Below are 27,204 nucleotides of genomic sequence, written 5' to 3'. Positions count from 1 at the left end.
ATACTGGGGAGGGAAGGAGAAGGGGAGGGGGAGGTGAGGCCAGGTGGCAGACAGGGGAGTGACAGGGGGCAGGGGAGGGGGAGCCGGTGAGACACGGAAGGCGGGGTGGTGGGGAGAGCACAGAAAGAAAGGCAGGTGGCACTGGGCCTTGCTGGGAGCTTACAGACTGGGACTGGGACAGAGCTCTGGCCCCAGCGTCCAGTCATCCAGCAGAGCCTCTCAGTGATGCAGGTAGTGGGGACGGGGTGAGGATGATGAGGCTCATCCTAATTCAGAGGACAAGGATGGAGCGGGGCGCGATCTCTCCCAGGACGGCTGGGAACCACTTTCCCCGCTCCGTGCTGGCCTGCCTGAGGTCCTGTGCAAGTCACCCACTCGGCTTCTCCGAGCTGCAGCTTCTCTCTCAAACAGGTTAACCGTGATGCTCGGTTCTTCTCCAGGTTGCTTTGAGCATCAGGTGAGAATGGACATTTGCTAGCATTTTGAAAAGTGGCCCATGCTGGAGCAGCAGGGAGAGGCTCTGGGGACTATAAGGTTCTAAACATGCATGAGACTGAGCCTGTGCGGACCTGGCTCCCCAGCACCAGGATGGGGCTGTTTTGAGGTTAAAGGGTAGCTCAGTTCTTTAAAAACTAAGCTTAAAGGAAGTAATAAAGTATTTTTAAAGTTGGGGGTTTTTTGCATTAGCAGACAGCATATTAAAATAAAATTAATATTTCATTGAGGTTGGACAGAACCCACTGGAAATGCTTTATCATCTTAATGACTTTGGAACTTGGTACCTGGTAAGCTCAGTGTGACGACAGAGTGCAATCTCTGGTCCCATCAAGAGACCATCTGGTCCTGCTCCCTCCTTACCCAGGAGGGGAAAGGCTCAGAGAAAGGAAGGGACCTGCTTGAGGTCACACAGCGACAAGGCTGCACTAAGCAATACCAGGCGTGTAGCATTTCAAGTGTACTAGGTCTTAGTATTTTACAAGCCTATCCAAGAACTCTCTTCTGATTCTCAGGGCTGCGCTCAGAGGCAGATGATGCACAGGGCGTCGCATGCCAATTCCAAGGCTCAGAAGTCACTAGGTGGTTATTGGTGATCCAGTCCATCTAAGTCAGTCTACAACCTGGATGTGTACACTTCTTTCAGATCTATTCGGCTGTCCTTAAAATTTTTTTCTTTTTCTTTTTTCTTAGGACACAAAACTACACTGTCATTTTGCTGTTTAACCTGAGGACAACACGGATGAGACTTCATCTGCCTGTGGGCCTTTTGAGAGGCGGATTCCAGAGGCTGCCTTGTAGGAGTGGGAAGTGCTCCTTTGTCTTGTGGGGAGAAAGCCCCCCACAGGGAGCAGATGTTTCTCTGCTTCTCAAGGGACAGGCCCTGCCCTGCGGCACGGGGCCAGCCAGGGAAAGCGTCAACGATCGATCGTGTCCGTCCATCTCATGCTGGGTTTCCGCCAGGACAGCAGGAGTGGTGCCCTTTCTCCTCCCGCTGAAGCTACCTTCCTAGCTTCTCCCCATCCCTTTCTTCTCTTGGATCTACCTCCCTAGAAGGGCCTGCCATTCCTCCTTGCCATACATTTTATAGGGGCAAGACCTGGTTCTTGCCATGATGGGGCAGAAACTGTTCCGAGCCCCCATCTGGTCATGGGCCACAAAGCTTGAAAAAGAGACAAGGGGTCACATTGTGCAAAGCAAAACACACTGGAAGCACTGGGGCAACTGATTAGACAAGGGGGCGGGGGGAGGATGTTGACTTTGAGCTTTAGTGGTGCTTTCTGAAGTCAGCCTATGTGGGTTTTGACCTCGGAATTTTGTAAAGGGTTACATTCTCCATTACGCATAGCTTTTTATAGTGGACCACTGGCTTTTAACTGCTGCAGCTGGGGCAAGATGATGGGAGTGTTCGATCTTGGTGGGATGCTGGAGCTTATGATGTCATTAACTCTAGGCACCTGGCTGCTTCTCTAGGCAGGGCCTTAGCAAAGTGGAGGGAGTCAGGAAAGGTGGGCAATCTCTCAGGCCTCAGGGGAGCAAAAGCCGTCCCCCCACCCCGCGAACCTGGCAAAGATGAGGGACCTGTTCAGGTCTGACAACCGGCACTTTGACGATCTTACCTATGCTCTTGACTTACATGAGTTATTAAAGGTGTGGACGCCAGAGGCTGGGAATGGAACTGAGACATTGTTGAGGCCCTGAAGGAGAAGGCAGCTGACAAAGGCACCCCAACTCCACCCAGGTGGTAGGGTTCCCTCTGAGGCAGGAAGTAAATTTAGGACTTAAATGTCATTAAGTTATTAATTCCTGAGGGCAAGAGAAATTGATTTGGGGCTTTAACTTGCAACCTGATTTAACTTTTTTGACTATAATTTTCCCTTAGGAATTTTATAATTTAGGAAATCTCTATAATGTCATTATATCAGACTATTCTAACATGGTTATTTAACCACGCTGTAGGAAGGTTATAGTTGCATTATGTCTAAAGCAGCAACATCATGTCTTATGCCAATTTTCAACCTTAGAGACTGTGTGACCTTGGAGTACATCTCACTAAGGTACTATTCTAACACATGTAAAAACCTCTACGAGGCAAAACGTATATGGCCCATCAGCAGCTCAAGGACGATACCTATAGGAACGGCTGTCAGGCTAGAGGAACCTTATGAAGATGGACAGAACTGTATGGACCCAGGGCTGCTCTTACCCCGTGAGGGACAGAATTAGGCAGAATTTTTAAGCCCCATGGGAAATAAGTAAATAATAAAGTGGGGCCAGTTTCTTTGATGTGCCTCATGTTTCCTTCCATCTGGAGGGAACTCAGCGTAACACTCTTTGATTTTTCTGCCCTTAGACTCATTCAACCCAGGGGAAGAGAGGGGACTCCCCTCCTGGTAGATTTGGGAAGCATGGAGGGGGCATGCTTGGTTGTGTCCCTCCCTCCTCCTTGTCAATGTTGGGCTCACAGGGGTAGGAGGCTGATGGGCACCTCTGTCTAACTCCGGGCTTCACCATAAGGAAACGCACCTCCCCACAGATACAAACAAAATCTTTCTACCTATATTTTGGCTCCTATCTGCCTTCCTTATTTGTCTTATTTCTCAAATAGTTTAATAGCCATGCGGGAAGGGAGGAATGGTCATTTTTTTTTTGGCATCCCTCAGAGACCCCATCCCCAGGGAACCCCAAAGGAGGGTCTCTGGGGCCCCATGACATGGCATCCCCATTACTCCTCTGTGATGTGTGCCCCCCAGCATGCCCCCAGCCTACCTCCATGCTGGTCCTGGCCCTGGTTGGAGCTCTCTCTCCCTCCACCTCCTGGAGGGCTCACCCCAGATGGCATCTCTGATGTCCCAGGCGTGCCCTCCGGGGCCTCCTTCTCCAGCTCAGGGTGGGGACCGTTCCGTGTCCACCACGTCAGGCGAGCAAGCTGGAGGGAAAGAAAATACTGCTTGACTCAGATACCCTTGGGCGTAGTCTTACTGTGGAACAAGAGGACTCCCCTTCACAGGAGGCCGGCAGAGCAGTGAGGAGCGTAAGGAACAGGCACAGGACCGAGTCAGGATGCCTGGCTCTCAGCCCGAATGCCCTTTCCTTTGAAAAGCTGCGCCCCCTGAGCACCTGCTCCCCTGAGCACTTGCTCCAGGCTCCACGCTCATAGCCTGGGAAGAAAGAAGCCAGACAGGGAGGCAGGTGCCCCATGACAGAAGGCTTCCAAGGTAGGGTTGTGGAGCTGATACTCTTAAAAAGAAACTCATAGGCAATGGAGAGGCCCTGCAGACTTTAGACAAAAGGAAGAGACTCTAAGTTGTGGGATTTAGAAAGATCTCTCGGAGTGAATTGAAGGGATTCAGGCTGTAGGCTGAATCTTGGAACAGCAGAGCAAGAAATACAGAGCATGTGGGGGAGGAGAAGGGGGTGGTCTTCGGGTGAGGGAGCAGCGAACATGGCTCTTAGGTTCCTGCCTTGGACCATCAGGTAGGTGGCGGACGAGCTCGAAGAGTCTGCCTACAGAGTACCTGCAGAGCCTGCTGCCACAGAGCGGCAGGGACGTCTCTGTCCAGGGACGGAGCAGCAAGCCTGCGTCCCCTGGACAGCCCTGGTGGCTTTCTCTCTTCTCCCTTTTTGGTGGCGGGCAGAAAATCCAGCAAGTTCTCTAGCTGAAGTTGGTTGGACCCAACCAGGACTATCTGAGCTCTGTACTGTCTCCTTTCCAAAAAACTCTTTTCCTGGCCCAGCAGCTCTTGGTTACATATTGGCCCAGGTAAACCCTGCCCTGCCGCCAAATTCCTACAGGCACGTCCAGCAGCCCAAATTCCTACAGGCACGTCCAGCAGCCCAGGATGAGCGACCATCCTCCAGGACCCTTCCGCTGGCTTCCAGCTACGTCTTTGTACAGTCTCAGGAGAGCCCGGACTGCTTCTCCACTTGAAAGTACCTCTTAGCAAATGTGACTTCATACTTACACAATGTGTCATTAGCCGTGTATGGGTGGTGTCTCTTTATGTCATGGGAGGCAGCTGGATTTGGGTTTGAATCTTGGGCGCGCGAGAGAGAATGGAGTTTCATCTTCCTGTAGAGGATTGTTGAGTTCCCGGGTATGGATAGGACGGCTCAGTGACAGTGTGGGGTGAGAAGGGTTTTAGGTCATAAGTGGGACCCTAAGGGACACTGAAAACCAAACTGGAGGGGCATGTGTCATGGACGTGAGCAGAAGAGAGGTCTTCAGGACGCAGGAAGTGGTCCATGGTGGCTGATTCTCCTCAGAACTCACTGAGGACGAAGATGGGGGAATGATCGTTAATTTCTAGCAACAAGAAGGTTATTGGGGTCTTGGTGAGAGCAATTTCAGGGGAAGGGGGGACATCAGCCAGACTGGATGAGAAGGAGACAAGAGGTGGGAAGTGAAGGCTGCGAGTGATCACCCTGCAAAGTCGGCTGTTGAGGAGCCCAGCGGGAGGCAGTGTACCTAGGGAGGGCCGGGGTCTGGGGAGGGGGTTTCGAGTGGGAGACACTTCTGTGTGGGAGTGAGGCAGCAGACAACGGAGAAGCTGAAGATTCAAGCAGTGGGGAGAGATCACTTCTGGAGTGAGCCACCAGAGAGACCCGCCTCTCTTGGCTCCTCTGTTTGTAGGAGGAATTAGTGACATCAAGGGTCTAAAGTGGTTTTGCAAACTCTCCAGCACCATACAGATAAGGGATGTTAGTAATGCCTTCCACCCAATGTTTCAGGGACTAGCTTCTGGCATGGGCTCTATTATGGGCTGAATTCTAACCCCTCCAGGACTTCAGAATGTGACTGTATGTGCAGATAAGGCCTTTAAAGTGGTCATTAAGGTTAAATGAGGACATTAGAGTGACCCTAATCCAATACAACTGGCGTCCTTTTAAGAAGAGGAGATTAGGACACAGACACTCAGGGGAAGACGGGGTGACGACAGAGAGGCGAAGACAGACATCTGCAAGCCAAGGAGGGGGGCCTCGGCGGAAAGAACTCTGCCAACACCTTGATCTCAGACTTCTTGCCTCCAGAACTGTGAGAAAATAAACTTCAGTTGTTGAAGCCCCACAGATGGCGGGGCTGTGTCATGACCGCCCATGATGTAAAGATGAAAGGTTTCAAAAGACAGCTTCCATGACTGAGGACTGGAAAATCTGTCAGCATGCGAGAGGGGAGCGCTTGCTCTGGGAGACTCTGTGTCTTTTCTCATCTACCTGTTTCTTGACTGGCCAACGAATCCTTCCTCCTTCTTCTAGGGCCAGCTCCAAGTGATCTTGTCGGGGAACCCTCTGCAGCCCCGCAAGGGTGACTGCCCCCACCCCCGGTGCTCAGCCCCTCCCTTTGAGCTTGGTCCTTCTGCACTTTCTCGTGGTAGACTAACTGTTGGCGTTGGTGTCTGTCCCCAAAAGTCGCTGGCAGGGTACCATTCGTCTTTGTAACCCTAGCACAGTGCCTGGCACACGAGGTGCTCCCGGAGTAATTTTCCAATTGAATGAATTACTTTTCACCTGGGATTGAATAATCCAGTGAGCTGCCCGTTCCCAAGGACGTGTGTATGGCCACAGAGGAGACAACCCGCTGGAATGAAATTCAGGGGTCGAATCCCAGGCCCCGGGGGTAGGGACAGCATTTTGAGGAGCCCCAGCGCAAGCACTCCACTTGCCTTTTCCTCAGGGATGGGAGTGGTACAGAGGCTGATGGCGACAATGACGACGGCAGTGAGCCCACAGAGCAGGAGGGCAAAGTAGAGGTAGTGGAAGTCCTTCAGCACGGCCGGCCTCTGGTCCACCTCCCCACAGGCTGGCACGGGGTATGAGAACTCCAGGATCATGCGCAGAAGCCCCACAACCAGGCCAAAGATGAGGCCCCAGAAGGCTCCCTGTGGAGAGAGGGTAGACATGGGAGGCCCGAGCAAGCCTAAGCCACGGTCTGTTACAGTGTTTGCAGGCCCACCTTAGTGAGCTCCCTGTTAATGCTGAGGCTTTGTCTGAACTTAAAGGCAGGCAGAGTGGTGCCCCGGGGAGGGCACAGGCTCCAGAATCAGATAGACGAGGATTTGGATCCTGGCTCTGTTCCAGAATGATTGAAATAGTGATTCAACCTCACTGGCTTGGAGTTTTCTCATGCACAATGGTAAGAGAAATTAGTATATACTAAGTATAGATGCTTAGTATTCAACTAGAATGGAATATGCTTTTGTAATGAGCAGGGAAAACCAGGATCCCCCATCCTGATTTTCTGTTATAATAAATAAAAAATCAGAATAGAGCTCTTCTAGAAAGAAAGAAAGAAAGAAAGAAAGAAAGAAAGAAAGAAAGAAAGAAAGAAAGAAAGAAAGAAAGAAGAAAGAAAGAAAGAGAAACAAAGCAAAGTAAAGCAAAGCAAAGCCAAACTCTGGCACCTCCCCTATCTTGTTTATAACACCACTTGACCCAAACCTATACCTGTTCCCTGTATGTGAGGGTCAGAGGGCTCGTATTTTCAAAAATGAGATGCCGATCCTGATACCAAGAATTCTGGAATGAGGGGTGCCTGGGTGGCTCAGTCATTAAGCATCTGCCTTCGGCTCAGGTCATGATCCCAGGGTCCTGGGATCGAGCCCCTCATCGGGCTCCCCGCTCTGCGGGAGGCCTGCTTCTCCCTCTCCCACTCCCCCTGCTTGTGTTCCTTCTTTCACTTTGTCTCTCTCTGTCAAATAAATAAATAAAATCTTTTAAAAAAAATTCTGGAATGAGCATAAACACCCAGAATTCAGCCGAGCCGAGCCGTGCTGTGCACCATCGTGATCAGCAGGGAGGTTAGACGTCCAGAAACAGTCGACAAGTGGCCTGGGTACTCCCTGGGGAAAGGGGCTTCTGAGATGTCCTTTGCAATGACTTTGAGCTCTCCTGTGGCCCCTGCGGAGTTGTGTCCATGACATCCCTTAGCCCCCAAAGCACAGCCGGCAGAATCGGGCCCCTCTTTTCTAGGCTCTCCTGGGGGTAACCAAGGCAATGGTCCTGGAACCTCTAGCTCCTCCCAGGCCTTTCAGCAGTTGTGTGAATGAAGCATGTGCGGGGTCATCTGTGGCTGGTATTTTGCCTGCATACAGAACCTTACGGGGTTAGAGAGGGAACAGACCCCAGAGATCCTCCCGTCTGTCCTGGCCTTTTACACACACTTCCACGTGTCAGGAACATTCTTCTCTTCCCCATTAATCCGGTCTAGGATCAGATGTCACTTCCTCCAGGAAGGCTTCCCTGGCCCCCTCCCAGGCATCCCGTGGGTTAGGCACCCCTGACCCCCACTCTCACAGCAGCCATTAGACTTTATTCTTATTTCTTATTGAGTCATCTTCCCTCCCATCTGGCCCAGTGATGGTGGACCTACATGAACCTCGTAAACCATTGCATCTAGAAGCTTCCATAATAGGATCAATGAATGTTTGCCAAGTGAATGAATGAATCAAAACCCGATGCTATGGATGGGGAGACGGAAGCCTAAAGGAGGCAGTGTGTGTGTCTGATATGTCCCAGAGAGACACCAGGCTACAGACAGACCGGACCTCCTGACCCTCGGGTGTACAGGGAGAGACAGGGGCCCTGTTGCACTCACAGGCTCTGTGACCCTCTTGCAGAAAATGGCCAGCAGGAAGAGGGCGGTGATAGGCGGGGCCAGGTAGCTGGTGACAGACTGGATGTAGTCGAAGAGCTGCCCGCTGTTGGAGCTTTGGATGATGGGGATCCAGAGGATGCTGATGACAACCAGGAACACCACAAACACTCTGTAAGGAGGGCACAGGGCACTGTGAGGAACGCTCAGGGCGGCATTGGCATGGGGTGGGGGGCAAAGGGGGGACACAGAAACCAGGAAGGGAAAAGGGAAAGGAATGCATGGTCACTGAATCAGAGAATGCTAGGAGACTGGAAATGCTAAGATTCCAGAAATTTAGGCCTCTAAAATCCCAGAATAGCAGAATTCCAGAATCCAAGAAACCCAGGATTTTTGAATTGGGGTCTGTGAGGTCATGTAGGCCACCTGCTCTTCAGGGAGAAAGCCATACTTTTTACAACACCCCCCACTTCAGTAAATGGCCTCTGGTCTTGGCTTGGATGCCTTTTCTTCTCTTTTGCATCCCAAACCCGTGCAGGACAGCCCCCTTCTCTAGGATGGCTTTAGTTCCAGAGACTTTTCCCTTCTTTGTGCTCCTCCAGTTCTAACCCACTGCTCCCTTACATTGGCATTTAGCTCAGAGTGGGGACCCCACCTTGTCCTCCTGACTGCCCCTCAACTGATCCTGGCTCCGGCCCAAGTACCCTAAAGCACTCTCTTAACGATTTTGTGTGAACAAGTTGGAAACTTTTCTTGGATGCAATAATGCACATGGCCAGGAGATGGTGCTCAAATCCCACTGATGGATGAAATAAATGGCCGTGGAACCCACTGAGTACAAGAACGAAGGAGCGGTCTTTGGAAATGCCTCTGCGCACTTGTCCTCGCCTCTCCTCTCCCTCCCACATTTTCCCCATCAGGCCCCACCAGAGAGGCAGCTACCCAAGTGGTAGCTGCTCATCCCTCCCCTCGCAGATCCTTAAATGCTCAGGCCCTGCGTGTTAGTCCAGACACCTGAGTCACGGAGCCTTAAATTATGAAGCAAAGAGTTCAGAAAGTGCCCCTTAACCCAGTGTAAACTACAAGCCTAGGGAGAAAAAGAAAATAAGCCACCAAGTGATACTTTGAAAAGCACAAAATCAAAACCAAGGAGATAAAGTTCAAGTTCTCCAGCTTGCCGTTCAAGGCTCTGCGTCCACTGGAGACAGCCTTCCTGCAAACTTCCCGGCTGAGGCAGCCCCACGCTGCATTACCTGCGCTCCTGTTGCCAGGAGCAGCCCTCAGGGCAGGCTAGTACCAGGCGCCCCGGTGTCCCCCGCACAAGCTGTGATGCAAGGGGGATGCTCAGGGTGAGTCTGATGGAGTAAATTAACAGGCTTTCTGTTTTCCTGGGATAAAGGCTGGGCTGATCTAAAGCTCCTGGGGGTGAGCTGCTTGCTAACTACCCGCCCCCCCCATACAGTTCACCTTCCCTTTCTTAAATGCTTTGTCAGCTTCTCTCACGTACTCTGTTAATCAGAGAAAGAGAAAGTTGAACAGATCGGGAAGAGACTTTTTTTTTTTCTCCTTATTCTGGAAGCAGAGGAATGTCCAGAGTTGGGAAAGGACTCACCTGAGGTCATGTAGGAAGTTGGTGCTAGAACCAGGTGCTCTGACTGCCAGGCCGGGCCCAGACCCCACCTCATCCCCCCCCCCCCCCCCCGCCCCCAGGGCAGCCCAGGACAAGGAGGAGAGGGGAGAAGGGTTCTGCCTGCAGGGAGGGGTGCTCCAGAAGGAGGGGCCAGCGCACCTGCCCACCACCATCAGCTCCTGCTCTGTAGCCTTCCTTCGGAGGCGCAGCCACACGTCGATGGCAAACAAGGTGCCGCTGCTGTTGAAGATGGAGGTGAGTGAGCTCATGAGGGCAGCCAGGATCACGGCGATCATCAGGCCCCGCAGACCTGGGGAGAGGCGAGGTCTCCATTGGCAGCCAGCCTGGGAAGGCCAGCTCTGCCAGGGGCCACGGAGGCTACAGAGTCCAGCAGAGCCGGGGCTATGGGGGTGGGGATGCTATTGCATGAGGTTCCCATCTGTGCGGATGAGGAATCCGGGAGACCAGGAGGCCCGCTTCTGGATAAGCGCCACGGCCCTGAGTGAGTCCCCTGCCCTGCCCCTGTCCAGGCCCAGCCTCCTCATCTGCATCACTAAGAGCGGTGGGCCTAGGTGACCCTGCAGTTTTGACTCCTCAGTCTGGGCTTCAGAGCTTGTAGACACTTGGTTAGGGGCTCCTGGTGGGGAGGAGGGTGCCTGTTAAGAATGGAGTGTTTTCACTCTGTGTGCCTTTTCATGGACACGGTGGTGCCAGGTTAAGGCCCCGGCCTGGGAGGCAGAAGGCCTGGGTTTGTTTCCTGGTTCTGCAAGCAACTAGCTGTGTGATCTTTAAACTAGTTCCTTCCTTTCTGGACCTATTCTCCCCCTGCATAGCAGGGGAGGATGGAACCCACTGATATCTGAGGTCTCTATGACTCTAATGATCAAGCTTCTAGAAACAACCACTCATGTGTCCCTGGGGAGACCACTACCTCGGGCCCTCTTTCCTCCTAGTCCAAGTATTTAATCACCTCCTGGAGGTCTCCCTGAAAGACTCAAGGCGTTCCAAACAAACCTAGGCCAGCACCTTCCTCCGGGGCCTTCTGTTGCTTCCTTTGGTTAGCAAACTCCAATCTCCATAGCAGACACTCAGTTATCCTAGGCCCCCTCCTCTGCTGCCCTTCCTTCCCACCTCCCTCATTCAGCCCCCACTGTGGACGGCCTGTCCTAGCCGGGCCTCCCACCATCTCTACTATTTCTTTGATTCATTTCTTGTTCTACTGGAGGGAGAGGAGAGCTCAAATTAAGGACTTCCCTCATAATCCTGGGTTTTTCCCTATGTCCCCACTCTCAATATCATTGTAAACCCAGGACCTGGGAGCCCTCTCTAGATCCCTCTGTCTTTCTCCTCCCTCAAATGTAATCAGTCACCAAATCCTGCCACCTCTACCTCACGAAGATCTTTTAAACCCCTTCTGTCCACCCCTGAAGCCACAGACCTGGCCCGGCCACCAGCACTCCGTCCCTCTGCCTCCTGCAAAGTGAACCCTCCATCACACTGGTCCTTCAGAAGCTCAAATCCCCTCATATGCTCTGGCCTAAAACCCAGAGGAAAGGCTCTGCTCCACGGTGAGGTGTGGCCACGGCCTCCTCTCCACCACTGTGGTCCATTCCTCTGCAGGTGAGTCCCGCGGGGCTGCTTCAGACCCTGCTCTCTGTCAGCCCTCAGCCTTCGCACACATAGTTCCTCCTCCCCGAATGACATTTCCCACCTGCAGCTGGCTTTGTCTGCCTAAGATGTTCCTTGGGATTCAGCTCCATTTCCTCTCCTCTGGGAAACCTTCTCCAATGTTCCCCTGGGCCAGGTCGGATGTCTCCTTAGGGCTCCCTCAGCCCCACTGTGTCCCCACACTGATGACGTAGCATTGTGTCCTCAGTGAGCCCAGGTGTCCTGGGGATGGCATGAAGCCCGAGCTCGGGCCTGCCTTTCATCCCTGCATCTCCACAATTAAAGCCAGAGTGGGTGCTTTATAGACACTTGTGAGAATGTGTGTGTGTGCATGCGCGCATGCATGTGTGTGTGTGTGTGTGTGTGTGTGTGTACGCTCGCGTGTGTTGGGGGAAGGAGGTGTGGAGGTGAAGGTTCTTATTCCCTATTCCTGTCCATGCCCACCGTTAATGCAACCCCTCCTGGGCAGCGGGGATTGGAGGAAGCCGGGGGATGGCGTGAAGGGTGGCGTGGGGAGACAGGACTCACCGACGGGCATGAGGGCTATGACCAGCTTGGGGTAGGCGATGTTGGAGCAGCCCACTCGGGCCCCGCAGATTCTTTGGCAAACGTCAGGGTCTACACAGCCCACCTCATCTATAGAAGAAGTGATGGCCATCAGAGCCGAGTCTTCCTGTGCCTCCTTGGGTTGGCCCAATATTTGCTTTCCAACAGGAAAAAACTACAGGAAAGTGTATCCTGGTGACTCTGGCAGGAACCAGCATCTCTTGCAGGAGCCAGAGGGTCAAGGGGCAGGCAGATGTCTGGGTACACGATTTAGCCATCTCCAGTAAATCTCTTGACCACATACTACCCTGCAAAGCCTGACAGACTCCTGGGGGTTTTAGGCCTTATGTCTTGCTAAAAGGCAAAAATCCTTGGAAGGTACCAAGAATGCCTTCTTTGGTCTTTCCCTTATAAAGGGAGCATAGGATTTTAAAATGACATTTAGATACAATTTCTTCTTCTGAAATACTTATTGTATGTTTGGCCCACAAAGCCTAACGCATATGTATCTTAATAGAAACAGCACGGGGCACCCCCTCCCCACCCCTCACCCCCACCGCCAGTGCAGCATCGTCCAGCTCCTACCTGGGTACAGGGCCCGGCTGATCATGCCGGGCATGACGATGAAGAACATGGGCAGGATCTTCAGGTAGCCCCCCAGCACGGAGCCCCCCTTGGCATGGGACAGATTCTTGGCAGAGAGAGACCTCTGCACAATGACCTGGAAAGGGAGGGGTGGAGGCAGGCCACCCAGGTCAGGTGGGGCTCAGCTCAGTCACAGGCGGGCCCTGAGGTGGTCCCGAAACAAGCCCCAACCCTCTCTGCGTCTAGGTGCATGGTTTTCCTGCAGGGAGCGCCCCCAGGTTGTGACGGGCTGGGCCAAGCCTGGCTGGGGCATCACCTGGTCCGTGCACCAGCACCATGTGGCCAGCACTGTGAGCCCGAAAACGAGGCCTGGCCAAGGAATGTCCCCGCTCACAGGGTCCCGGAGCATATGGAAGGCATCAGACCGGGGGAGATGGCAGGTGGTATTGGGGACTGTGGCATTGGGTATGGCCTGTCTGTACCGCTGCTCCAGGCCTGGGTACCAGCCTACCTCCTGAAAGCCTGTGGAGAGAGACGGCAGTTAGTGACACAGCCCTGAGACCCACTGGGGGTCTCCTGCCCCTACCCTAGCTTCCAGTCCCATGTGGGGCCCTGGGGCTTGGAACTGGCATGGGACTTGGGAATGGGGGAGATATGTGGGGCTCAGACCCTTAGTTGGTGTAGTGAGAACTCTGCTCTTTGGTAACCCCATCCTGGCGGTGGGGGTGGTGGGATGCTCTGGAAAGTTCCAATCAAACCACAGAGGTAAAAGCCCAAGATAGATCAGAGAGCAGTTTCTACATGATGGTGGGGTGTATTCAGGTCTCTTCCTTACCCAGAAACATGAGGACCAGGGCGCCCCCCACCATGATCACCGTCTGCAGAGCATCTGTGTAGATCACGGCCGTGAGGCCCCCTGCAGACCCAAGGAGAGGGCTCATCAGTCGGCACCAACAGGGGGTTCCTCTCTGGGTGTCTGCCCTGTGCTTGGCCACATCAGGGAGCCCTCTTAGCAGGTGGGTTCCGGCCGCCTGCCTTCCCCCGACTGGCCGGTCCCAGCCGCAGGCACTCTGGTCTAGCTCTTTCTCTCCCCAGTGGCCCCTGAGTGTGGCCACTGTGCCTCAGTTAGCTCTTGTTGTTTTTAACATCCCAGGGCTATTCTTCTGCTGTGCTGGTAGCTCCACCGGGAAGCCTCCCTCCCTACCCTCCCAACACCATGGAAATTCCCCATCTTTGCAGGCTGACTTAGCCACGAGCCAGGGTTCCATGTGCCCAGGCCTGCGAGAGGTGCTCTGGGGGACACAGGGGAAGGAGGGCTGGTGGCTTTGTCTGGAGCAGTCCCTGGTGACTCCAGTCCTATTGACGGTCTCCTAGCTGCACCCCTGCTCACTGTTGCATCCCTAGGCATCCCTCTCCACCTCTCCCTGTCTTTCGGTCTCTGCTCCTGGTGCCCGCACCCCAATGCGACCTGTCCTCGGCCCTACCGGCAATGGTGTAGACGGCTGTCACCACCAGCAGCATCGCTGTGGAGAGGTAAAGGTCCCAGCCCAAGGCCATCTGGATGAAGAGAGCTCCAGAGAAGATGTCAGTCTGCAGAGAGCCGGGACCCAGGAGTCCAGGTCACCTGAGGCCCTCATTGTGGCCACCAGGGTATGTCGCCTCCTGCTCAGCGATATCAAGTGCTGTCAGTCCTCATCACATGATGAGGGTGAGCCTCAAGTGCCGTGCTGAGGAGGATGGGCTTGACCTTGCAGACGCTGAGGAGCCATAGGGATTGTTAAGCAAAGGAGCACCACATGAAACTTTGAAACAGGGAGCAATGTCAGCTGGTGGTGCAGATAGGAGAGTCTGTTGCCCTGAAGGCAGGGGTGAAGGAGTGAAGACAGAGGAGGTGAAGTGGGGAGCAGGGGTCAGAGAAGAGAGAGCAGGCACCCAGAGGCTCGCTGCCTGCTCCCCAGCAGAGCAGAGGCCCGTGCAGCTGCAGGTGGGCCCTGGCTGATGGGCCGGGCCAGGAGCCCAGTGAGAGGACTTCCGGATGCTCTGCATGCTCGGGTTTATTAGAGGACTTGGAGAGCGTCCTTTGCCTGAGCTGACTTGGGCTCATTTTCAAGCATTGGTGGACAAGCCACTGTACAGTTTTCCTGACTCTTGACCTGGAAGCTCACGGACTTGGCCCGTTTCAGTGCTTGCTTGCTGACCCCACTGCACGGTTGTTTCATGAACCCATCCCAGGGCTGCAACAGGACAGTGTGCAAGGACCCCTGGCCCGGGGCACGGGACCCAAACTTCAGTTCCAGTCCTACGGCTACATTCTGTGTGGACATGGGCAAGCCATTTGCCCTAGGTTTGTTTTCTGGGTGTAGGTCAGTGGAGGAAGAACAAGGACCTTTCTAACTGTAACATTCTAGGTAATCAGTGCATGGTGCTGAATGGAGAATCAATTAACGGAAAGATAAATGAATGAATGTGCTCTAGATGATGAACTCTTTGAATAGAGGGACGTCATTTACGCAACAGACATTTCTCATTCATCTGTGATCACTCCACTGCTGAGCGAGGGCTTGCATTGAAGGTATGTGGATTCGTCCCTTCTTCCTCCCTCCCTCCCTGCCTTCCTTCCTTCTTTCTACCTATTATCTATCTATCTATCCATCCATCCATCCATCCCTACATCCAGCAATAAGCCATGATGTAAACTCAGCATTTTTGGGCACCTGGGTGTCTCAGTTGGTTAAGCATCTGCCTTCGGCTCAGGTCATGATCCCAGGGTCCTGGGATCGAGTTCTGCATCGGGTTCCCTGCTCAGCGGGGAGTCTGCTTCTCCCTCTCCCTCTGCCCCTTGCCCTGCTCGTGTTCTCTCTCCCTCTCTAATAAATAAACTCTTAAAAAAAAAATAAACTCAGCATTTTCAGAGAGACAAGATGGTCACACTGGAGTGGGTACTCACAGAAATCTTGGTGAAGATGTAGAGGATAAGAGACAGGACAGACATGTACACCTGGATCCTCTGGCCCCCGAATCGCTTCTTCAGGTACTGCGGCATTGTGACCACGCCAGCGGCGATGTACACGGGGACGAAGATCCAGCCCAGGGCCAGAAGCAGCCAGGTTGCCTTGGAGAGTGGAGAGAAGTAGGTATCCATGTCCTAGATGCAGATGGAGGGGCAGCCCCCTCCCCCACATCATGATGTCGGGGAGCACTGAGCTGGGAAGCAAGGGACCTGGGACCTAATCTTAGTGCTGTGTGACCTCTGATGAGTCCCTCTGCATCCTCCGGGCCTTGATTTCCTCATCTGTAAAATGGGTTCTGTATTTACCATGCAGCCTCCCCAGGCACCTCCGAGGTTCCCCTCAGCACTAAAGCCTGGGATGGGGGGGCAGGGGGGCTTCAGACCTCCATTATCCCTGAGAAGCCTCCAGGCCAGCTTCCTTACGTTCCATTCAAAGCCGCCCACAGCGAGGCCTCCAGCAGCTCCTGTCCCAGCCAGGCCAATGAACAAGCCACTGCCCACATTGCTGGACATCAGAGAGGCTCCAATCTGCAGGGCACAAGTGGGGTCAAGGGTCAGGGTCAGTTTTAATCCAAGTCAGCCTGGAGCCAGGACCACGGGCTTCAGGAGCTATGGACAGAGCAGGAGCCGGGCTCAGGAAATCTGAGATCAGAGGAAGGAGGGAATGTGAGGGAGCACAGAGGAGGAGGGATGGACCTGACATTTACTCAGTACCTACTGTATGCGGACACTGTGCGAGGCATTTAATATGTACCAATACACTTAATCTGCATAAACATTTCGAGAGATGAGCATTAATCTTTTCAATTTACAGAGGAAGGAAATAATGTTGGGAAAAACAAAGCCACTGCCCTCAGGCCATGCAGTGAGTGGCCAAGTGGGAAAGAGGGAAAGCCATGGAGAGCAGGGTCATGTAGGGAGGAGAAGGCTCTGCACTGGGGCCGTCCATCTAGGGGCCTCCAGAGACGAGGATGCTGAGGGGAGGAGGGGAAGTCCCCTCGAGAGGGATTGGGGAGGCCCCCTGCCGCCCCAGTGCCTCCAGGCTCCAGGGCAAGGCCAGGCGGAGGGAGGAGCTGAGGGGCTGAACACAGGCTGGGCCAGCCTCCAAGTTGAGTCATGTTTCTCCAGGAGGCAGCCAACTACTCTGAGGCCATAGAGACACTGATAGAAGGACAACATCACGGTTAGTACGGAAGCGGCGTCGCCAAGTGTCGGGCGCTGTTCTAGGTTTCCTCAGGCAGCCCTCACCACAGCTCTGGGCCGGGTGTCCCGTCATTATCCCCATTTGACTGAGGAGGGAACCGAGGCACAGATAAATGGCTTGCCCGAGCTCCAGAACTCGTGAGTGACAGAACCTTTGAACCCTGGCTGTCTGACTCCATTAACTAGTGCATGATTATTGTTGGGCACCTAATAAGCACTCATTACTGTCATTTTGATTATTTGATGGGATCCTTCATTGGGCAGGGAAAGGGGCGGAGGGAGGTGCTCTGGGGCCTGGGCGGAGGCGAGGCCTTGGGGACATGGAACATGACCGGGGCTAGAGGGGAAGAGCTCGGCTCTGGGCTTGCTCCCTGTATCATCCTAATAAAATCACTTCCTCTTGCAAATCCTCAGATTCTCCACTTGTAAAATGTGGGGACTCACCTGTTCCCACTGCCTGTTCTGGGGGTGCTGGGCGATAGAAAGTGAAAAGAAAGGAAAGGTACTGAGACATTCAGAGAACAGATCGCCTAGAACATAAAGGCCCAGAGATTACAACCAGCCTGACGTTGCTCATTGCTGAAGCCACAGCCTGCTGCCACACACACACACTCACACACACACACACACACACTCACGCTCACACTCAGGTGGTCCTGGGGATGCTGGCGGGGCTGGGCTGGAGCACCTAGCCAGAGCACAGAGCACTGGGCCCTCCCCGAGGCTGCTCTCGGAGTGGGGAGGGGCCTCGGCCCCACTCAGCGCAGGGCTCCCAGCTCACGACTCAAGGAGACATCAGCCATCAGGGCTGGCAGGGGGACCAGACGGGCCCCTCTGGAGCAGGGATGCTGTTGCTCCTTCTGCTTTTGGCTTCCCAGCCACACACTCTCTTTGGGGTACAGGGAGGGGAGTGAGGCACTTCTCAGGACTGGCCTAGTAGGGAGGGGCACAAAGCTATGGGACTTCTGTCACAGACACCCGGACACCTAGACATGCAAGCTCCAGGGCTGCAAATGGGACGGAGACCCCCCTAAGCAGGGCTGGTTCTGCTCAGGCTTCAGCCGTGCAGGAGGCCCCAGTGCAGGAGGCCCAGCTCACGGCGCCACCCATGGGGGCTGCCCGGCTCCACAGCCCACTCATCTTGGGAGCACCCTCCTGCTTCCTCACCCCTACGGGGAGACACAGAGTTTCACACGGAGCAGGGAGATCTGCTCTCTGCAGGACTGGTGGGCACCCAGGCCAGCCCCTGGTCACCCTCCCGGAATGGACCAGAGAGGTACTCCCTCCTGCTTCTTGTCCCTCCTACTGACTCATCTCCAGAGCTGTGGTGGGGGACGGTGGGGAGGGGACGTATCAGCTGAGCAGAATGGCCTCCGAGTGGCTTGCTGTATCCTGTTGAGGGACCCAGTGTCACCGTCCCTGTAAACTGCCAGGCCCTCCGCCCCCTGCACTCCTGGGGATTCTATCATGCTGAAGGCATGAGAGCTCCCTGCCCCTACCTCCTCCTGTCCCAGATACTCGAACCTTCCAGAGAGCTCTGTCAGCGTCCTGGACCTCCTCTTCTCTTCAGGGAGTCTGTCACCAGCGCGGGTGGGGAAAGTGGTGAGAACCAGGATGGGGTGTAGGGGTGGCTGGTGGTGTGTGAGTGCATGCACACACGTGTGTGTGAGCCGGGCGTGACTGGGCGTGTCACAGCCTCAGCACCACAGGGGCTGACAATCCCACGATTTGATTTCCAGGCAGGGCGTACCTCCCTCTGTGCTATTTCAGGAAGAGGAGATCAGTTTTGAGGACCAAGAGGAACAAGTGACGTGGGCAGATAGAAGAGACTGGGGTTTGCAAAGGTGTCAGGATCGATTCCCTGAGGTTGCTGGGGATTGATGTCTGTGATCCCCCTCACCTCACTGCTCCACGGTACTAAGCAGATATGTCTCCTTCCTACCTCCCCTGGCTGAGGTCAGAGGCTTCCCAGAGGCACTCACAGCCCCTCTGCTTCCCTCCTGTTGTCTGTGAGTCTGTCTGCCCAGCTAATCTGAGCTTCTCTGGGACAGGAACATTCTAGGTTATTTCTGTAGGTGCAGTGTCCAGCTGAGGGCGCACACTTAGGAGGCACTTACCCGAGGTGTGCATTAGCAAGATCTCTTGGGTTGTGGGGTGCCTGGGGGCCAAAGAGAAGGAGCCCAGAGAGCCAGGAAACCCACTCAGGGGGCTGCCACCTTGGTCCAGGCGAGAGAAGACAAGATGAGGATCCAGGGGTGGGAGGGGACAGGGAGGACGATCCACTCACCGGCCACCAGCTCATGGACCTCCCCGCCAGGAAATAGCCACCAATGGTGCCTCGGCTTGCACGAATCGATGACTGGTAAGGAAGGGGAGAGAGGTGAGGGTCTCCCGAGCTCCCCCACCTCTGCCCCGCCTCAGCTCCCTGTTCCTGGGCTCAGGTGCTGGGGGACCCAGACCATGAGAACCAGATGGGCAGTTTCACTGGTTTTACTCTACCCGCCTTTGGGAGGGACATAGCCTCTCTCTGGGCCTCACTGTTCGTCCCCTGGGGCTGGTGTGAAGAGCCAAGGGGCCAACAGATGTTAAAGCCTTCGCGAACAGCACTGTGCTGGACGTGGGTGCAAGATACGGTTATTGTCCCCCTAGCCCTCCCTCTGTCCAAACTTCGTTTCAGGAAATGATTTGTATCTGATTCTCGGGCTTGCATGGAGGCCGCCCCCTCCCTCCTTTCTGCAGGACTCCTGCACTGGGGCCCAGACGGCAGAAAGCCCCGCAGCCCCAGGCAGAGGGAGGGCTCCGTCTGGGGCTTCTCCTGCCCAGGCCTGAAGTGGGACCACGCTGTGAAGTCTGTTCAGGAGCCTGCACAGACCCCTCCTCTGAAGAACAAGAGGAAAGTGGACGTGAATGAACTTCCTCTGGGGCCTCAAGGGCTGGGAGCCGGGGCGGTGAGCCAGGAAGCAGAAACTTGAAGACTTTATTAAGATGCTAACGCTCAGGATGCCCGGGTGGCTCAGTTGGTTAAGTGTCTGCCTTGGGCTCAGGTCATGATCCCAGAGTCTTGGGATCGAGTCCCGCATCGGGCTCCTTGCTCAGTGCGGAGCCTGCTTCTCCCTCTGCCTGCCGCTCCCCCTCCTTGTGTGCTCGCTCTCTCTGTCTCTCTCTGACAAATAAATAAATAAAATCTTTAAAAAAAAAAAAAAGATGCTGAAGCCAACAGGTCTCTGATTGGGTCTAGAGATGGGAGAGATACCTGAAGGAGAAGGGAAAAGAGAAATGTACAAGGGGCTTCTTTGCCCCCAAGGAAATGTCCCTAGTCACTAGGGTGTGTTGAGGGGGAGGGGCTGGTGCTTCTGAAGCCTTTGCTTGAACTTCACCTGTCACCTCCGGCTCTCAGGCAGGCCAGATGAGCAGAAGGAATTCTTCTCACACATGAGGAAATTGAGGCCTGAGTCAGGGAGCAACTTGTCCAAAGTAACTGAGGAGCTGGTGCCTTTCCTGCCAGGAGTCGGTGATCAGCTGTGTGCCCATTTCTTCCTCACACCAGCCTTGGGAGGCAGGGACTGTTCACCCCACTGAACGGCTGAGGGAACTGAGGCCCAGTGAGGGTTCATGACCCTGCCACCGTAACGGGGTCACGAAGAGCTGGGACTCGAATCACTGCTGCCCAGCAGCATCTGAGGGGGCTGGCCCGTCTCCCGAAGGGGCCGTGATGACACCTGCCGGGTATTGTTGCCCGCAATGCAGGGCACTGGGCCAGGTGCTTCGATGTGTCATGTTACTCAGGGCCATGACCTCTCTGTGGGGCAGTCTTTACCGTTCTCACTGTCCACACGAGAAAACGGAGGCTCACCGAGCATTTGCATGTTCCCAGGGCTCCATGGCTTTGTCAGAGCCGGGATCTGAACTCAGGGCTCCCTGACCTCAGAGCCTGGCCCCTTGCCCCAGGGCTGAGGCTCTGGTGAACAATGGAGAGCAGAAGGACCTTTGGACTCGCCTAGCTTCCTTCCCATGAGCACACGAACCCCAGCTCCGTTAGAAAGCACTACTCCTTGCCAAGACACCCACCTGTGGAGGGTGGGGTGGGCCAAGAGTGGAGCATTCGCAAAGTTGGCAATCTTGGTACCGGAAGGAGGGCAGGGTTGGGGATTGGGCTGCCAGGGACGGGTGAGGCCCAAGGCAGCAGATGAATAGAAACAGGGAGTTGGGAGATGGGCGTTCCTGCCTGGGCCGGCCTCAGCTTGCTGTGTGCCCTCAGGCAAGTCACACCCCTCTCTGGGCCTCAGTCTGCCCATATATAAAAGAAGGGCCTGGAGAGATGGATTTCTGAAGGCCTCTGCATCTTAGCCCTGTGCTTCCCTGATCTGCCTTCCTTCTGCCCACCCTGCCCCCAGCTCCACCACCAGCCAGAGATGAGAGCCTGCCCCACCTGCCAGGCCCCAACCTCTGGGACTACTCACCCAGACCCCCACACAGATGACAAAGACGAAGTAGACAACCAGGACCGTGATGTCGTAGGCGTGCAGGGTGACGCCGGAGCCCAGGGCTGAGCGTGGAGCTATCACAGTCCTGACCCCATTTCCTGACGCTCCAGGCCCCACTGTTGCCAGCTCCATGCTCCTCCGTTAGAGTCACTCACCACCGGCTGGACTTTGAGGCGCTCCTGGCTTCGTTCCTTCCCTTTAATGATTAAACAGCCCCAAGTGCCATTAGCTGCTGAGAAAGCTCTGAGCTCCACTGGCTCGGGAAGTCCTGGTCCCCTTTTCTCCTAACTGCCACCCCATCTTCTGCAGGACTCTCACTTTTCCTGCCCCCAGTACACACACACACACACACACACACGTACATGCACATACACGTGCATACACATGCACACACATACACACACACGGGCACACTCCCACCTCTGAGAGGAGCAGGAGGAGGAAGAGGAGGAGGAAAGAAGGAGAATGCTGGAATTCTGGAGCTGGGAGGGACCTCAGAAGTCGAGCTGTTCAAGCTCCTGCTTATGTGGAGGGGAAACTGAGGCCCAGGGAGGGAAAGGTCACACGGGGAAGTAAGGTGGAGCTGGGACTAGAGTCCAGGTTTCTCAGTAGTGAGTTCAATGCAATTTTCCTTATTTCCAGAAGGAAGACAAGGGAGGAGAGGGGGAAAGAGTGCCATGACCCTTGCAAAGCCTCTACCACGTTGCGTGCTCCTGCCTCCACTCCCCCACCCCCAGGTGTCACTTTTCCTTTTTTTTACAGCATAGGACACTGAGGCCCGGGAAGAGACCTGTTTATTCCAAGCCACAGTGGGGGGCCGAAATTCACACCTGCCTGGTGCCGGGATAAATGAATGGTCCAGGAAAGGACAGACAGCACGCTAGGTACAGGCAAGACCAGCCACCCCAGGACCAGGGCGGCCTGCTTTCCCGAGCCAGCAGCACATCTCACTGAACTGCAGAGTGACCGTGGACAGACCGCCTGGCCCCCCAGCCCCATCGTCCCAGATGCCCGATGCTGAACCCCTCCCCACACATTTTACCTGGCCCTAAGCCAGCTGCCTGGGCCCGCCGCAGCCCCTCCTCTGATGCACCTGAGACCCATCGGTTAGCCAGCCGGGCATTTCGGCAGCCCAGAGTCCAGAGAGGGCCAGGAAGGGAGCAAGAGAAATTTTGAAACCTTCAAAATAGATACTGTGAAGCTTGTAACACAAAGCCCAATGTTTGACCTATCAGTGAGTGATCCCCCCTCAGGGCCTGTCTAGTTTTGCTCTGCCCAGAGCTGCGTTATTTGTGCTCACAACAAATTAGAAACAACAACTTAACGGCGGGAGTGGGGCTGCCAGAGGCGGGCAGGGCCATGCAGGGCCGCGGGGGAGCCCGGCCGCCGATGGCCGCACAGCGCATGCGCGTCCTGCCAACCAGGTAACGTAGAAAGGATGAGGAGAAAAGACGGGCCAACCCGGAGCGAACAAACCGACAAATTAGGCTCCATCAGCTCTCAACCGAGGGCGTTCTTGCACAGCAGCTGGGGATTCGTGTGCATACTGATGGCCCAGAGTCACTGAGGAAAGATTGCATTGCGACCCTTATGGCTTTTCTATTTAGCGTGGATTATGAAATCCAGACAGGAAGAGTTGCATCCAAAATGGTTTAACAGTGTAGGCAGGTGTTGGCATTCAAGGACGAGGCCGCACATATGCAGGAAATCCTCTCGGAGAGCTCCTGAGACGGAGGATGTGGTCACGCTCTTGCAGGAGGCGCGCACCTGCGCTGCACCTGGGGGGGGGGGGGGGGGGGGGGGGACACCGGTGCGCGTGCTGTGGCTCCCAGGCTGGCGGGAAGACAGCCGCTCACGCAGGATTCGCCCACGCCCTTCCTTCTAGCTGAGGAGCTCACGAAAGGAGCAACAGAGACCAGTCCGGGAGGCTGAGCGGGCTTACAGGGAAAGGCCTTCACACCAAGTGCAGCAGAGGTGTGGCGGGCGGGGAGATGGAGAGACACGGGACTGGCTGACAATAGCCCCTTCCCCCCTCCCCCAGACACGCAGGTCCTGCAGCCCGCCCTGGAAGGTGGTGGACCTGCAAGGAGAGTGGTTAACTTTCAATGAAGATACAGGTGAATAACATATGGTGCGGGACATTATAATTTCTGAGTAATATCTGCAGGGAGACTATGTTCTCGGAGTTACAGCCAGAGCGGGGATGGCTATGGCTCACTGGTCATGGGAACACACATGGAACTGGGCGGGTTCCAGCCTAGGGCGGACAGAAGAACCATACTTGAGAAGGCTGCTTTTGGGCTCCCCCTCCCTGCATCCTCTTTATTCCGTGTGTAGTTCGCAGTAACTAGAAGCCCAGGAGCCTGACTTCTGGTGTTCACCGCCCATGTCTCCCTTAGGCTTTAGGCTGTGCCATCATTGAAGATTCTGGAAACCAGAGTTCTTCTTGGAATCCGGGGCCAGCGACTTCGTCCAGACTTATGGCCTTGTCTTGGGAGGTCACCACCCAAAATATCAGTCCCTTTGGACAGCCCAGCTGCCCCCTCCCTATCCTCCCGAGGCTGTGTTTGCCCTGCCCCTCCCCCACCCTCCTGCTGGCTGCTCATATCCAGCCATGCCCAGGGCCCACGGCCTATGGCCTCTCCATCCTCCTGCTCCTCACTGGCAGGCTGTCCACAGCTGTCACAGTGTCCAGGTTGTCCCCCAGGCAGCCTGCTCATGTGAGGCTCCTCCTTCCCTTGTGTCCTCAGAGTTCGGGTCAGAATCCTTGCACTTCTTTGCTGCTGCGTGCCTGGAAGGGCCACACACCCCCTCACCTCCAGTTCTCCTCTGTGCTGTGTCCTCCTCCACCAACCCTTCCCAGAAAACTTCTCTCCTCCTCTAGCCTGGGGAAGGTCCCCCCCCCCCCCCAACTCCACCCCCCATTTATCTCACTGCTGTGGCCTTACTAGATGTGAGCCCCTCCAGGGACCTAAGTAGCTCATTCCCGTTCCTGTCCCCGGCAACTGGAGCCAGATGGGCACTTAAAGAGTGGAGGGCGTTTCTGACGGACTGTGCTGGGCTGAGAGAGGCAGTGGGTGGTGGCAGGAGCAGACAGGGGCTCTGCAGGAGTGTAAGCAGGTGTGGTGTGTTCAGGGAATGACTGGTGGAAGGGGCAGGGGCTGCAGCCTAGGGTCTGGAGGGAAAATGTGGGGGCAGAAGGCATGAGAAGAAGGGGGTGGTGAGACTGGCATTCTAGAAAATGGCTCTGGGGGCCGGGATGGGGGTTGGATGAGGATGAGGAAGTGGCACAACAGGTTTGGTGAGATTGGCGCCTAGTAGAAAGGATGGAGAGGAGAGGGTCCCGGCTGTTCTTACTGAGCTGGAAGTGTGTCTATCTTTGCGGCTTCCTCTCCCCTGGGGTCCCTGCTCCGACCGTGGTGCCAGGACCAGGATCCTCCATGGCAGGTGCCCCACCCATTGGTGGTCCTTCCTTTCAACTCCCAGTGCCTACAAGCGCTCATCCCCTCCACAGAGCCACGAGTGAGCAGCGTTGGGATTGTTCCATTCCCAAAAGGACCGAACCTGTAGCCAGTGCAGGTGGGAAGCCTTTGGCCACGGGAATGAGTCACTATTGGCAAGATCTTGAACACGAGGCATGAAATGCTGATGATACAAAGTAGGCTAGGGCCCCCCGAATCCACAGTGGAATCGATGTTTTCCACGTGGAAGGAAACCGCCTGTCACACTGCTGCCTGGGTATCCCCGTCTCCTCCAGCACCCCGGCACCCCAGCCTGAGGAAGAACCCCGAGCAGGCTCAGTTGTAGCTCTGGCTGGCCTCGCCCTGCCTTATCACAAGTTCTTCCTGAAAAACCACTCGAAGCCAACCTTCCTGCTATGAACTTCCTCTTCCAGAACAATGAGGGGTAAGGACTAAGTTTGCCAGCACTTGCCAGAAGTATTGGGTAGGTCACAGCCCACATGTGATCGAAATTGTGACATTAACTGTAGGGTTGGCTTCATGATTCCCATTTTGTTAGGCGAGGAGAGGAGCTCATTGGTGATGTCCCACAGTTCCGGTTTATTTGGATTTTGAATTCAGGCTTGGTTCACTCTAATAGCTGTGCTATACCGCCCGTCCTTTTTCTCCTAATCCTATGTCTCTGGGGAGAGAACACAGAAGGTGGATCGGTCTAAGGAGGGGGAGCAATCAGCTCCACTTGGCTTCCTCTGGTGGGAACCCTGAGCAGGGCGCAAAGATGGCTGGGCTGGGGTCTGGCTCTGGTTCCAGAGACCTCGGCCCCTCTCCTGCCTCCCCAGCCCTCAGCCACCCTTCCTTCCCTGGCCACCTCTGCCCTGCCCCCACCACTGCTCTAGCTCTCAGCTCCCATGGCTGATGATTTCCCCCCCCCCCCCCCCCGGGGTTGGTCCCCCCCCCCCCCCCCCCCCCCCCCCGCACCAGGTGCCTTATCATCAGATCAATTCAAACCCAAATGCAATTCCATTTGATTGATCCCAGCCACTCCCTGAGCACACTGCGCTAGGCTTTGTCGGGGCTGTGCCATCGCACAACTCCGGGGGCGCCTTTCCCCAAGAACGTGTCAGTGGTGCCCTGGCAGAGCGGAAGGCTGTGCTCTCTGCAGTGGGGAGAGAGAGGTGAGCATGGCCTGGTCCCGGAGAAGCTCCGCGGAGGAGGGAACCACGGTGGCTGTGGAGGCCAGTGGGGGCACTGGCTTCTTCATGGCGCCGCCTCACCCCCAGCCCCCAAAGGGCCAAGGCTTCTGTAGTACTCCCAGGTCAGGATCGCACAGTGGGGAAGCGGGGAGGCCCCAGGGGGGCAGGCTAGATGCTAAATTCCAAAAAAGAAAGGATTATTACATAGGAGGAGCAGACTGAGAAAGACAGTGACAGAGCCCCAGGGATGGGGACAAGAGAGGAAAGGAAAAGAAGAGGGTTATGAGCTCTAGTCACTACAAACACATCCCCGTCAGACCCGCCGACCCCTACCTGTGCGGCCCGGCCTGGACAGAACCTCCTGCGGCCGCTGTCAGCCTCGGGCTCCCCGTCCGGCGGCTCTGGCCTGGCCTGGCCTCTGAGAGTTCACGCTGCAGTGGATGAGCCCTGGGGGAGGGCGTGGGGAGCCCCAAAAGCTCCCTCCAGCCCGCGGGGCCTGGTTCTGAGGGGCCACACCTGTCCTTGCTTCGTGACCTTGTCTTGGGGAAAAGAGAATTTATTTTGTGCTCAGGGTTCTCCAGGACCCCAGGGTCAGGCCGGGAAGACCGCAGCTCCCAGTCAGCTGCTGTGACTGTGGGGACAGCCCGTCCCCATCTGGGCAGACGGGTTTCCCTGGGCAGACAGGTTTCCCAAGGCATTGTTTGGAGCTTGGGAGAAGGTCTGGGGTTGGGCCACAGCTCGGGCACAGGTGTGACTGGCACGTGCGCACACACGTGCATGTGTACATACACTTAACCAGTAGCTTTTCTAAGCAACGCTGTGAAGTCATCATGAATACACAGAATCTCAAGTCAGATGAGCGCAAGTTCATTTAGGGGCCTACATGCACCAGCTGGGTGGTGGGGGCAAAGCCCTTCACCTTTCTTAGTCCTCTTTTCTCTTCTCTTCTCTAAAATGGAGATAGTAACTATCTCACAAGTGGTTGGAAGAATGAGTTTGAGTTAACACAGTGGATTTGGAGACGTTTTATAAATTGCCAAGTACAGTGTCTGTGGGAGGCATGGTCATTAGCTGAGCCCCTGCAGGATTTCAACCTCCATCGTGAGTCCCTGTGGCCAGATTGGGATGGCTGATTGGTAAAGTAGGAGAGCTACAGATGGGGGAGGAATTTGAGTCCTGGTTCTGCTGCTCACTAGCTACACTGTGATGGAAGAATTATTTAACCCACTAAGCACAAAATTTTGCATCTGTAAAATGAGGTAATAATACATTGGAAAAATAGAGAGTTGGGAAAATGAAATAAGATAACGTGTATATAATGAGATGCTGAACTATGAG

The 27,204-nt window shown here is 55.1% G+C and overlaps 1 protein-coding gene across 3 annotated transcripts in view; it reads right to left on the bottom strand.

Annotated features, from left to right (window-relative positions):
- The window catches only part of SLC5A9 (solute carrier family 5 member 9), a 27,830-nt gene extending 1,348 nt beyond the window's left edge, over positions 1-26,482 (bottom strand). The window contains exons 1-12 of one of the 3 annotated variants that reach the window (XM_044914501.1): positions 26,200-26,482; positions 15,949-16,053; positions 15,463-15,627; positions 14,000-14,105; positions 13,351-13,431; positions 12,832-13,037; positions 12,516-12,651; positions 11,913-12,020; positions 9,876-10,026; positions 8,090-8,258; positions 6,159-6,374; positions 3,265-3,424 (exon numbers count right to left, since the gene is read on the bottom strand). In XM_044914501.1, the coding sequence (XP_044770436.1) occupies positions 3,265-3,424; positions 6,159-6,374; positions 8,090-8,258; positions 9,876-10,026; positions 11,913-12,020; positions 12,516-12,651; positions 12,832-13,037; positions 13,351-13,431; positions 14,000-14,105; positions 15,463-15,627; positions 15,949-16,038 (1,588 nt within the window). In that variant the 5' untranslated portion in view covers positions 16,039-16,053; positions 26,200-26,482. Of the gene's footprint in view, positions 1-3,264; positions 3,425-6,158; positions 6,375-8,089; positions 8,259-9,875; positions 10,027-11,912; positions 12,021-12,515; positions 12,652-12,831; positions 13,038-13,350; positions 13,432-13,999; positions 14,106-15,462; positions 15,628-15,948; positions 16,054-19,015; positions 19,046-26,199 lie in introns of those variants that run through there. The other 2 variants (XM_044914503.1, XM_044914502.1) reach the window with 2 other exon arrangements.
- Between the last annotated feature and the right edge of the window lie 722 nt (positions 26,483-27,204).

This window comes from Neomonachus schauinslandi, chromosome 4 (assembly GCF_002201575.2).
Source record: "Neomonachus schauinslandi chromosome 4, ASM220157v2, whole genome shotgun sequence".
Lineage (NCBI taxonomy): Eukaryota > Metazoa > Chordata > Mammalia > Carnivora > Phocidae > Neomonachus > Neomonachus schauinslandi.
Note: the sequence above shows the minus strand (reverse complement) of the source record. Positions and strands in the feature narration are given on the sequence as shown.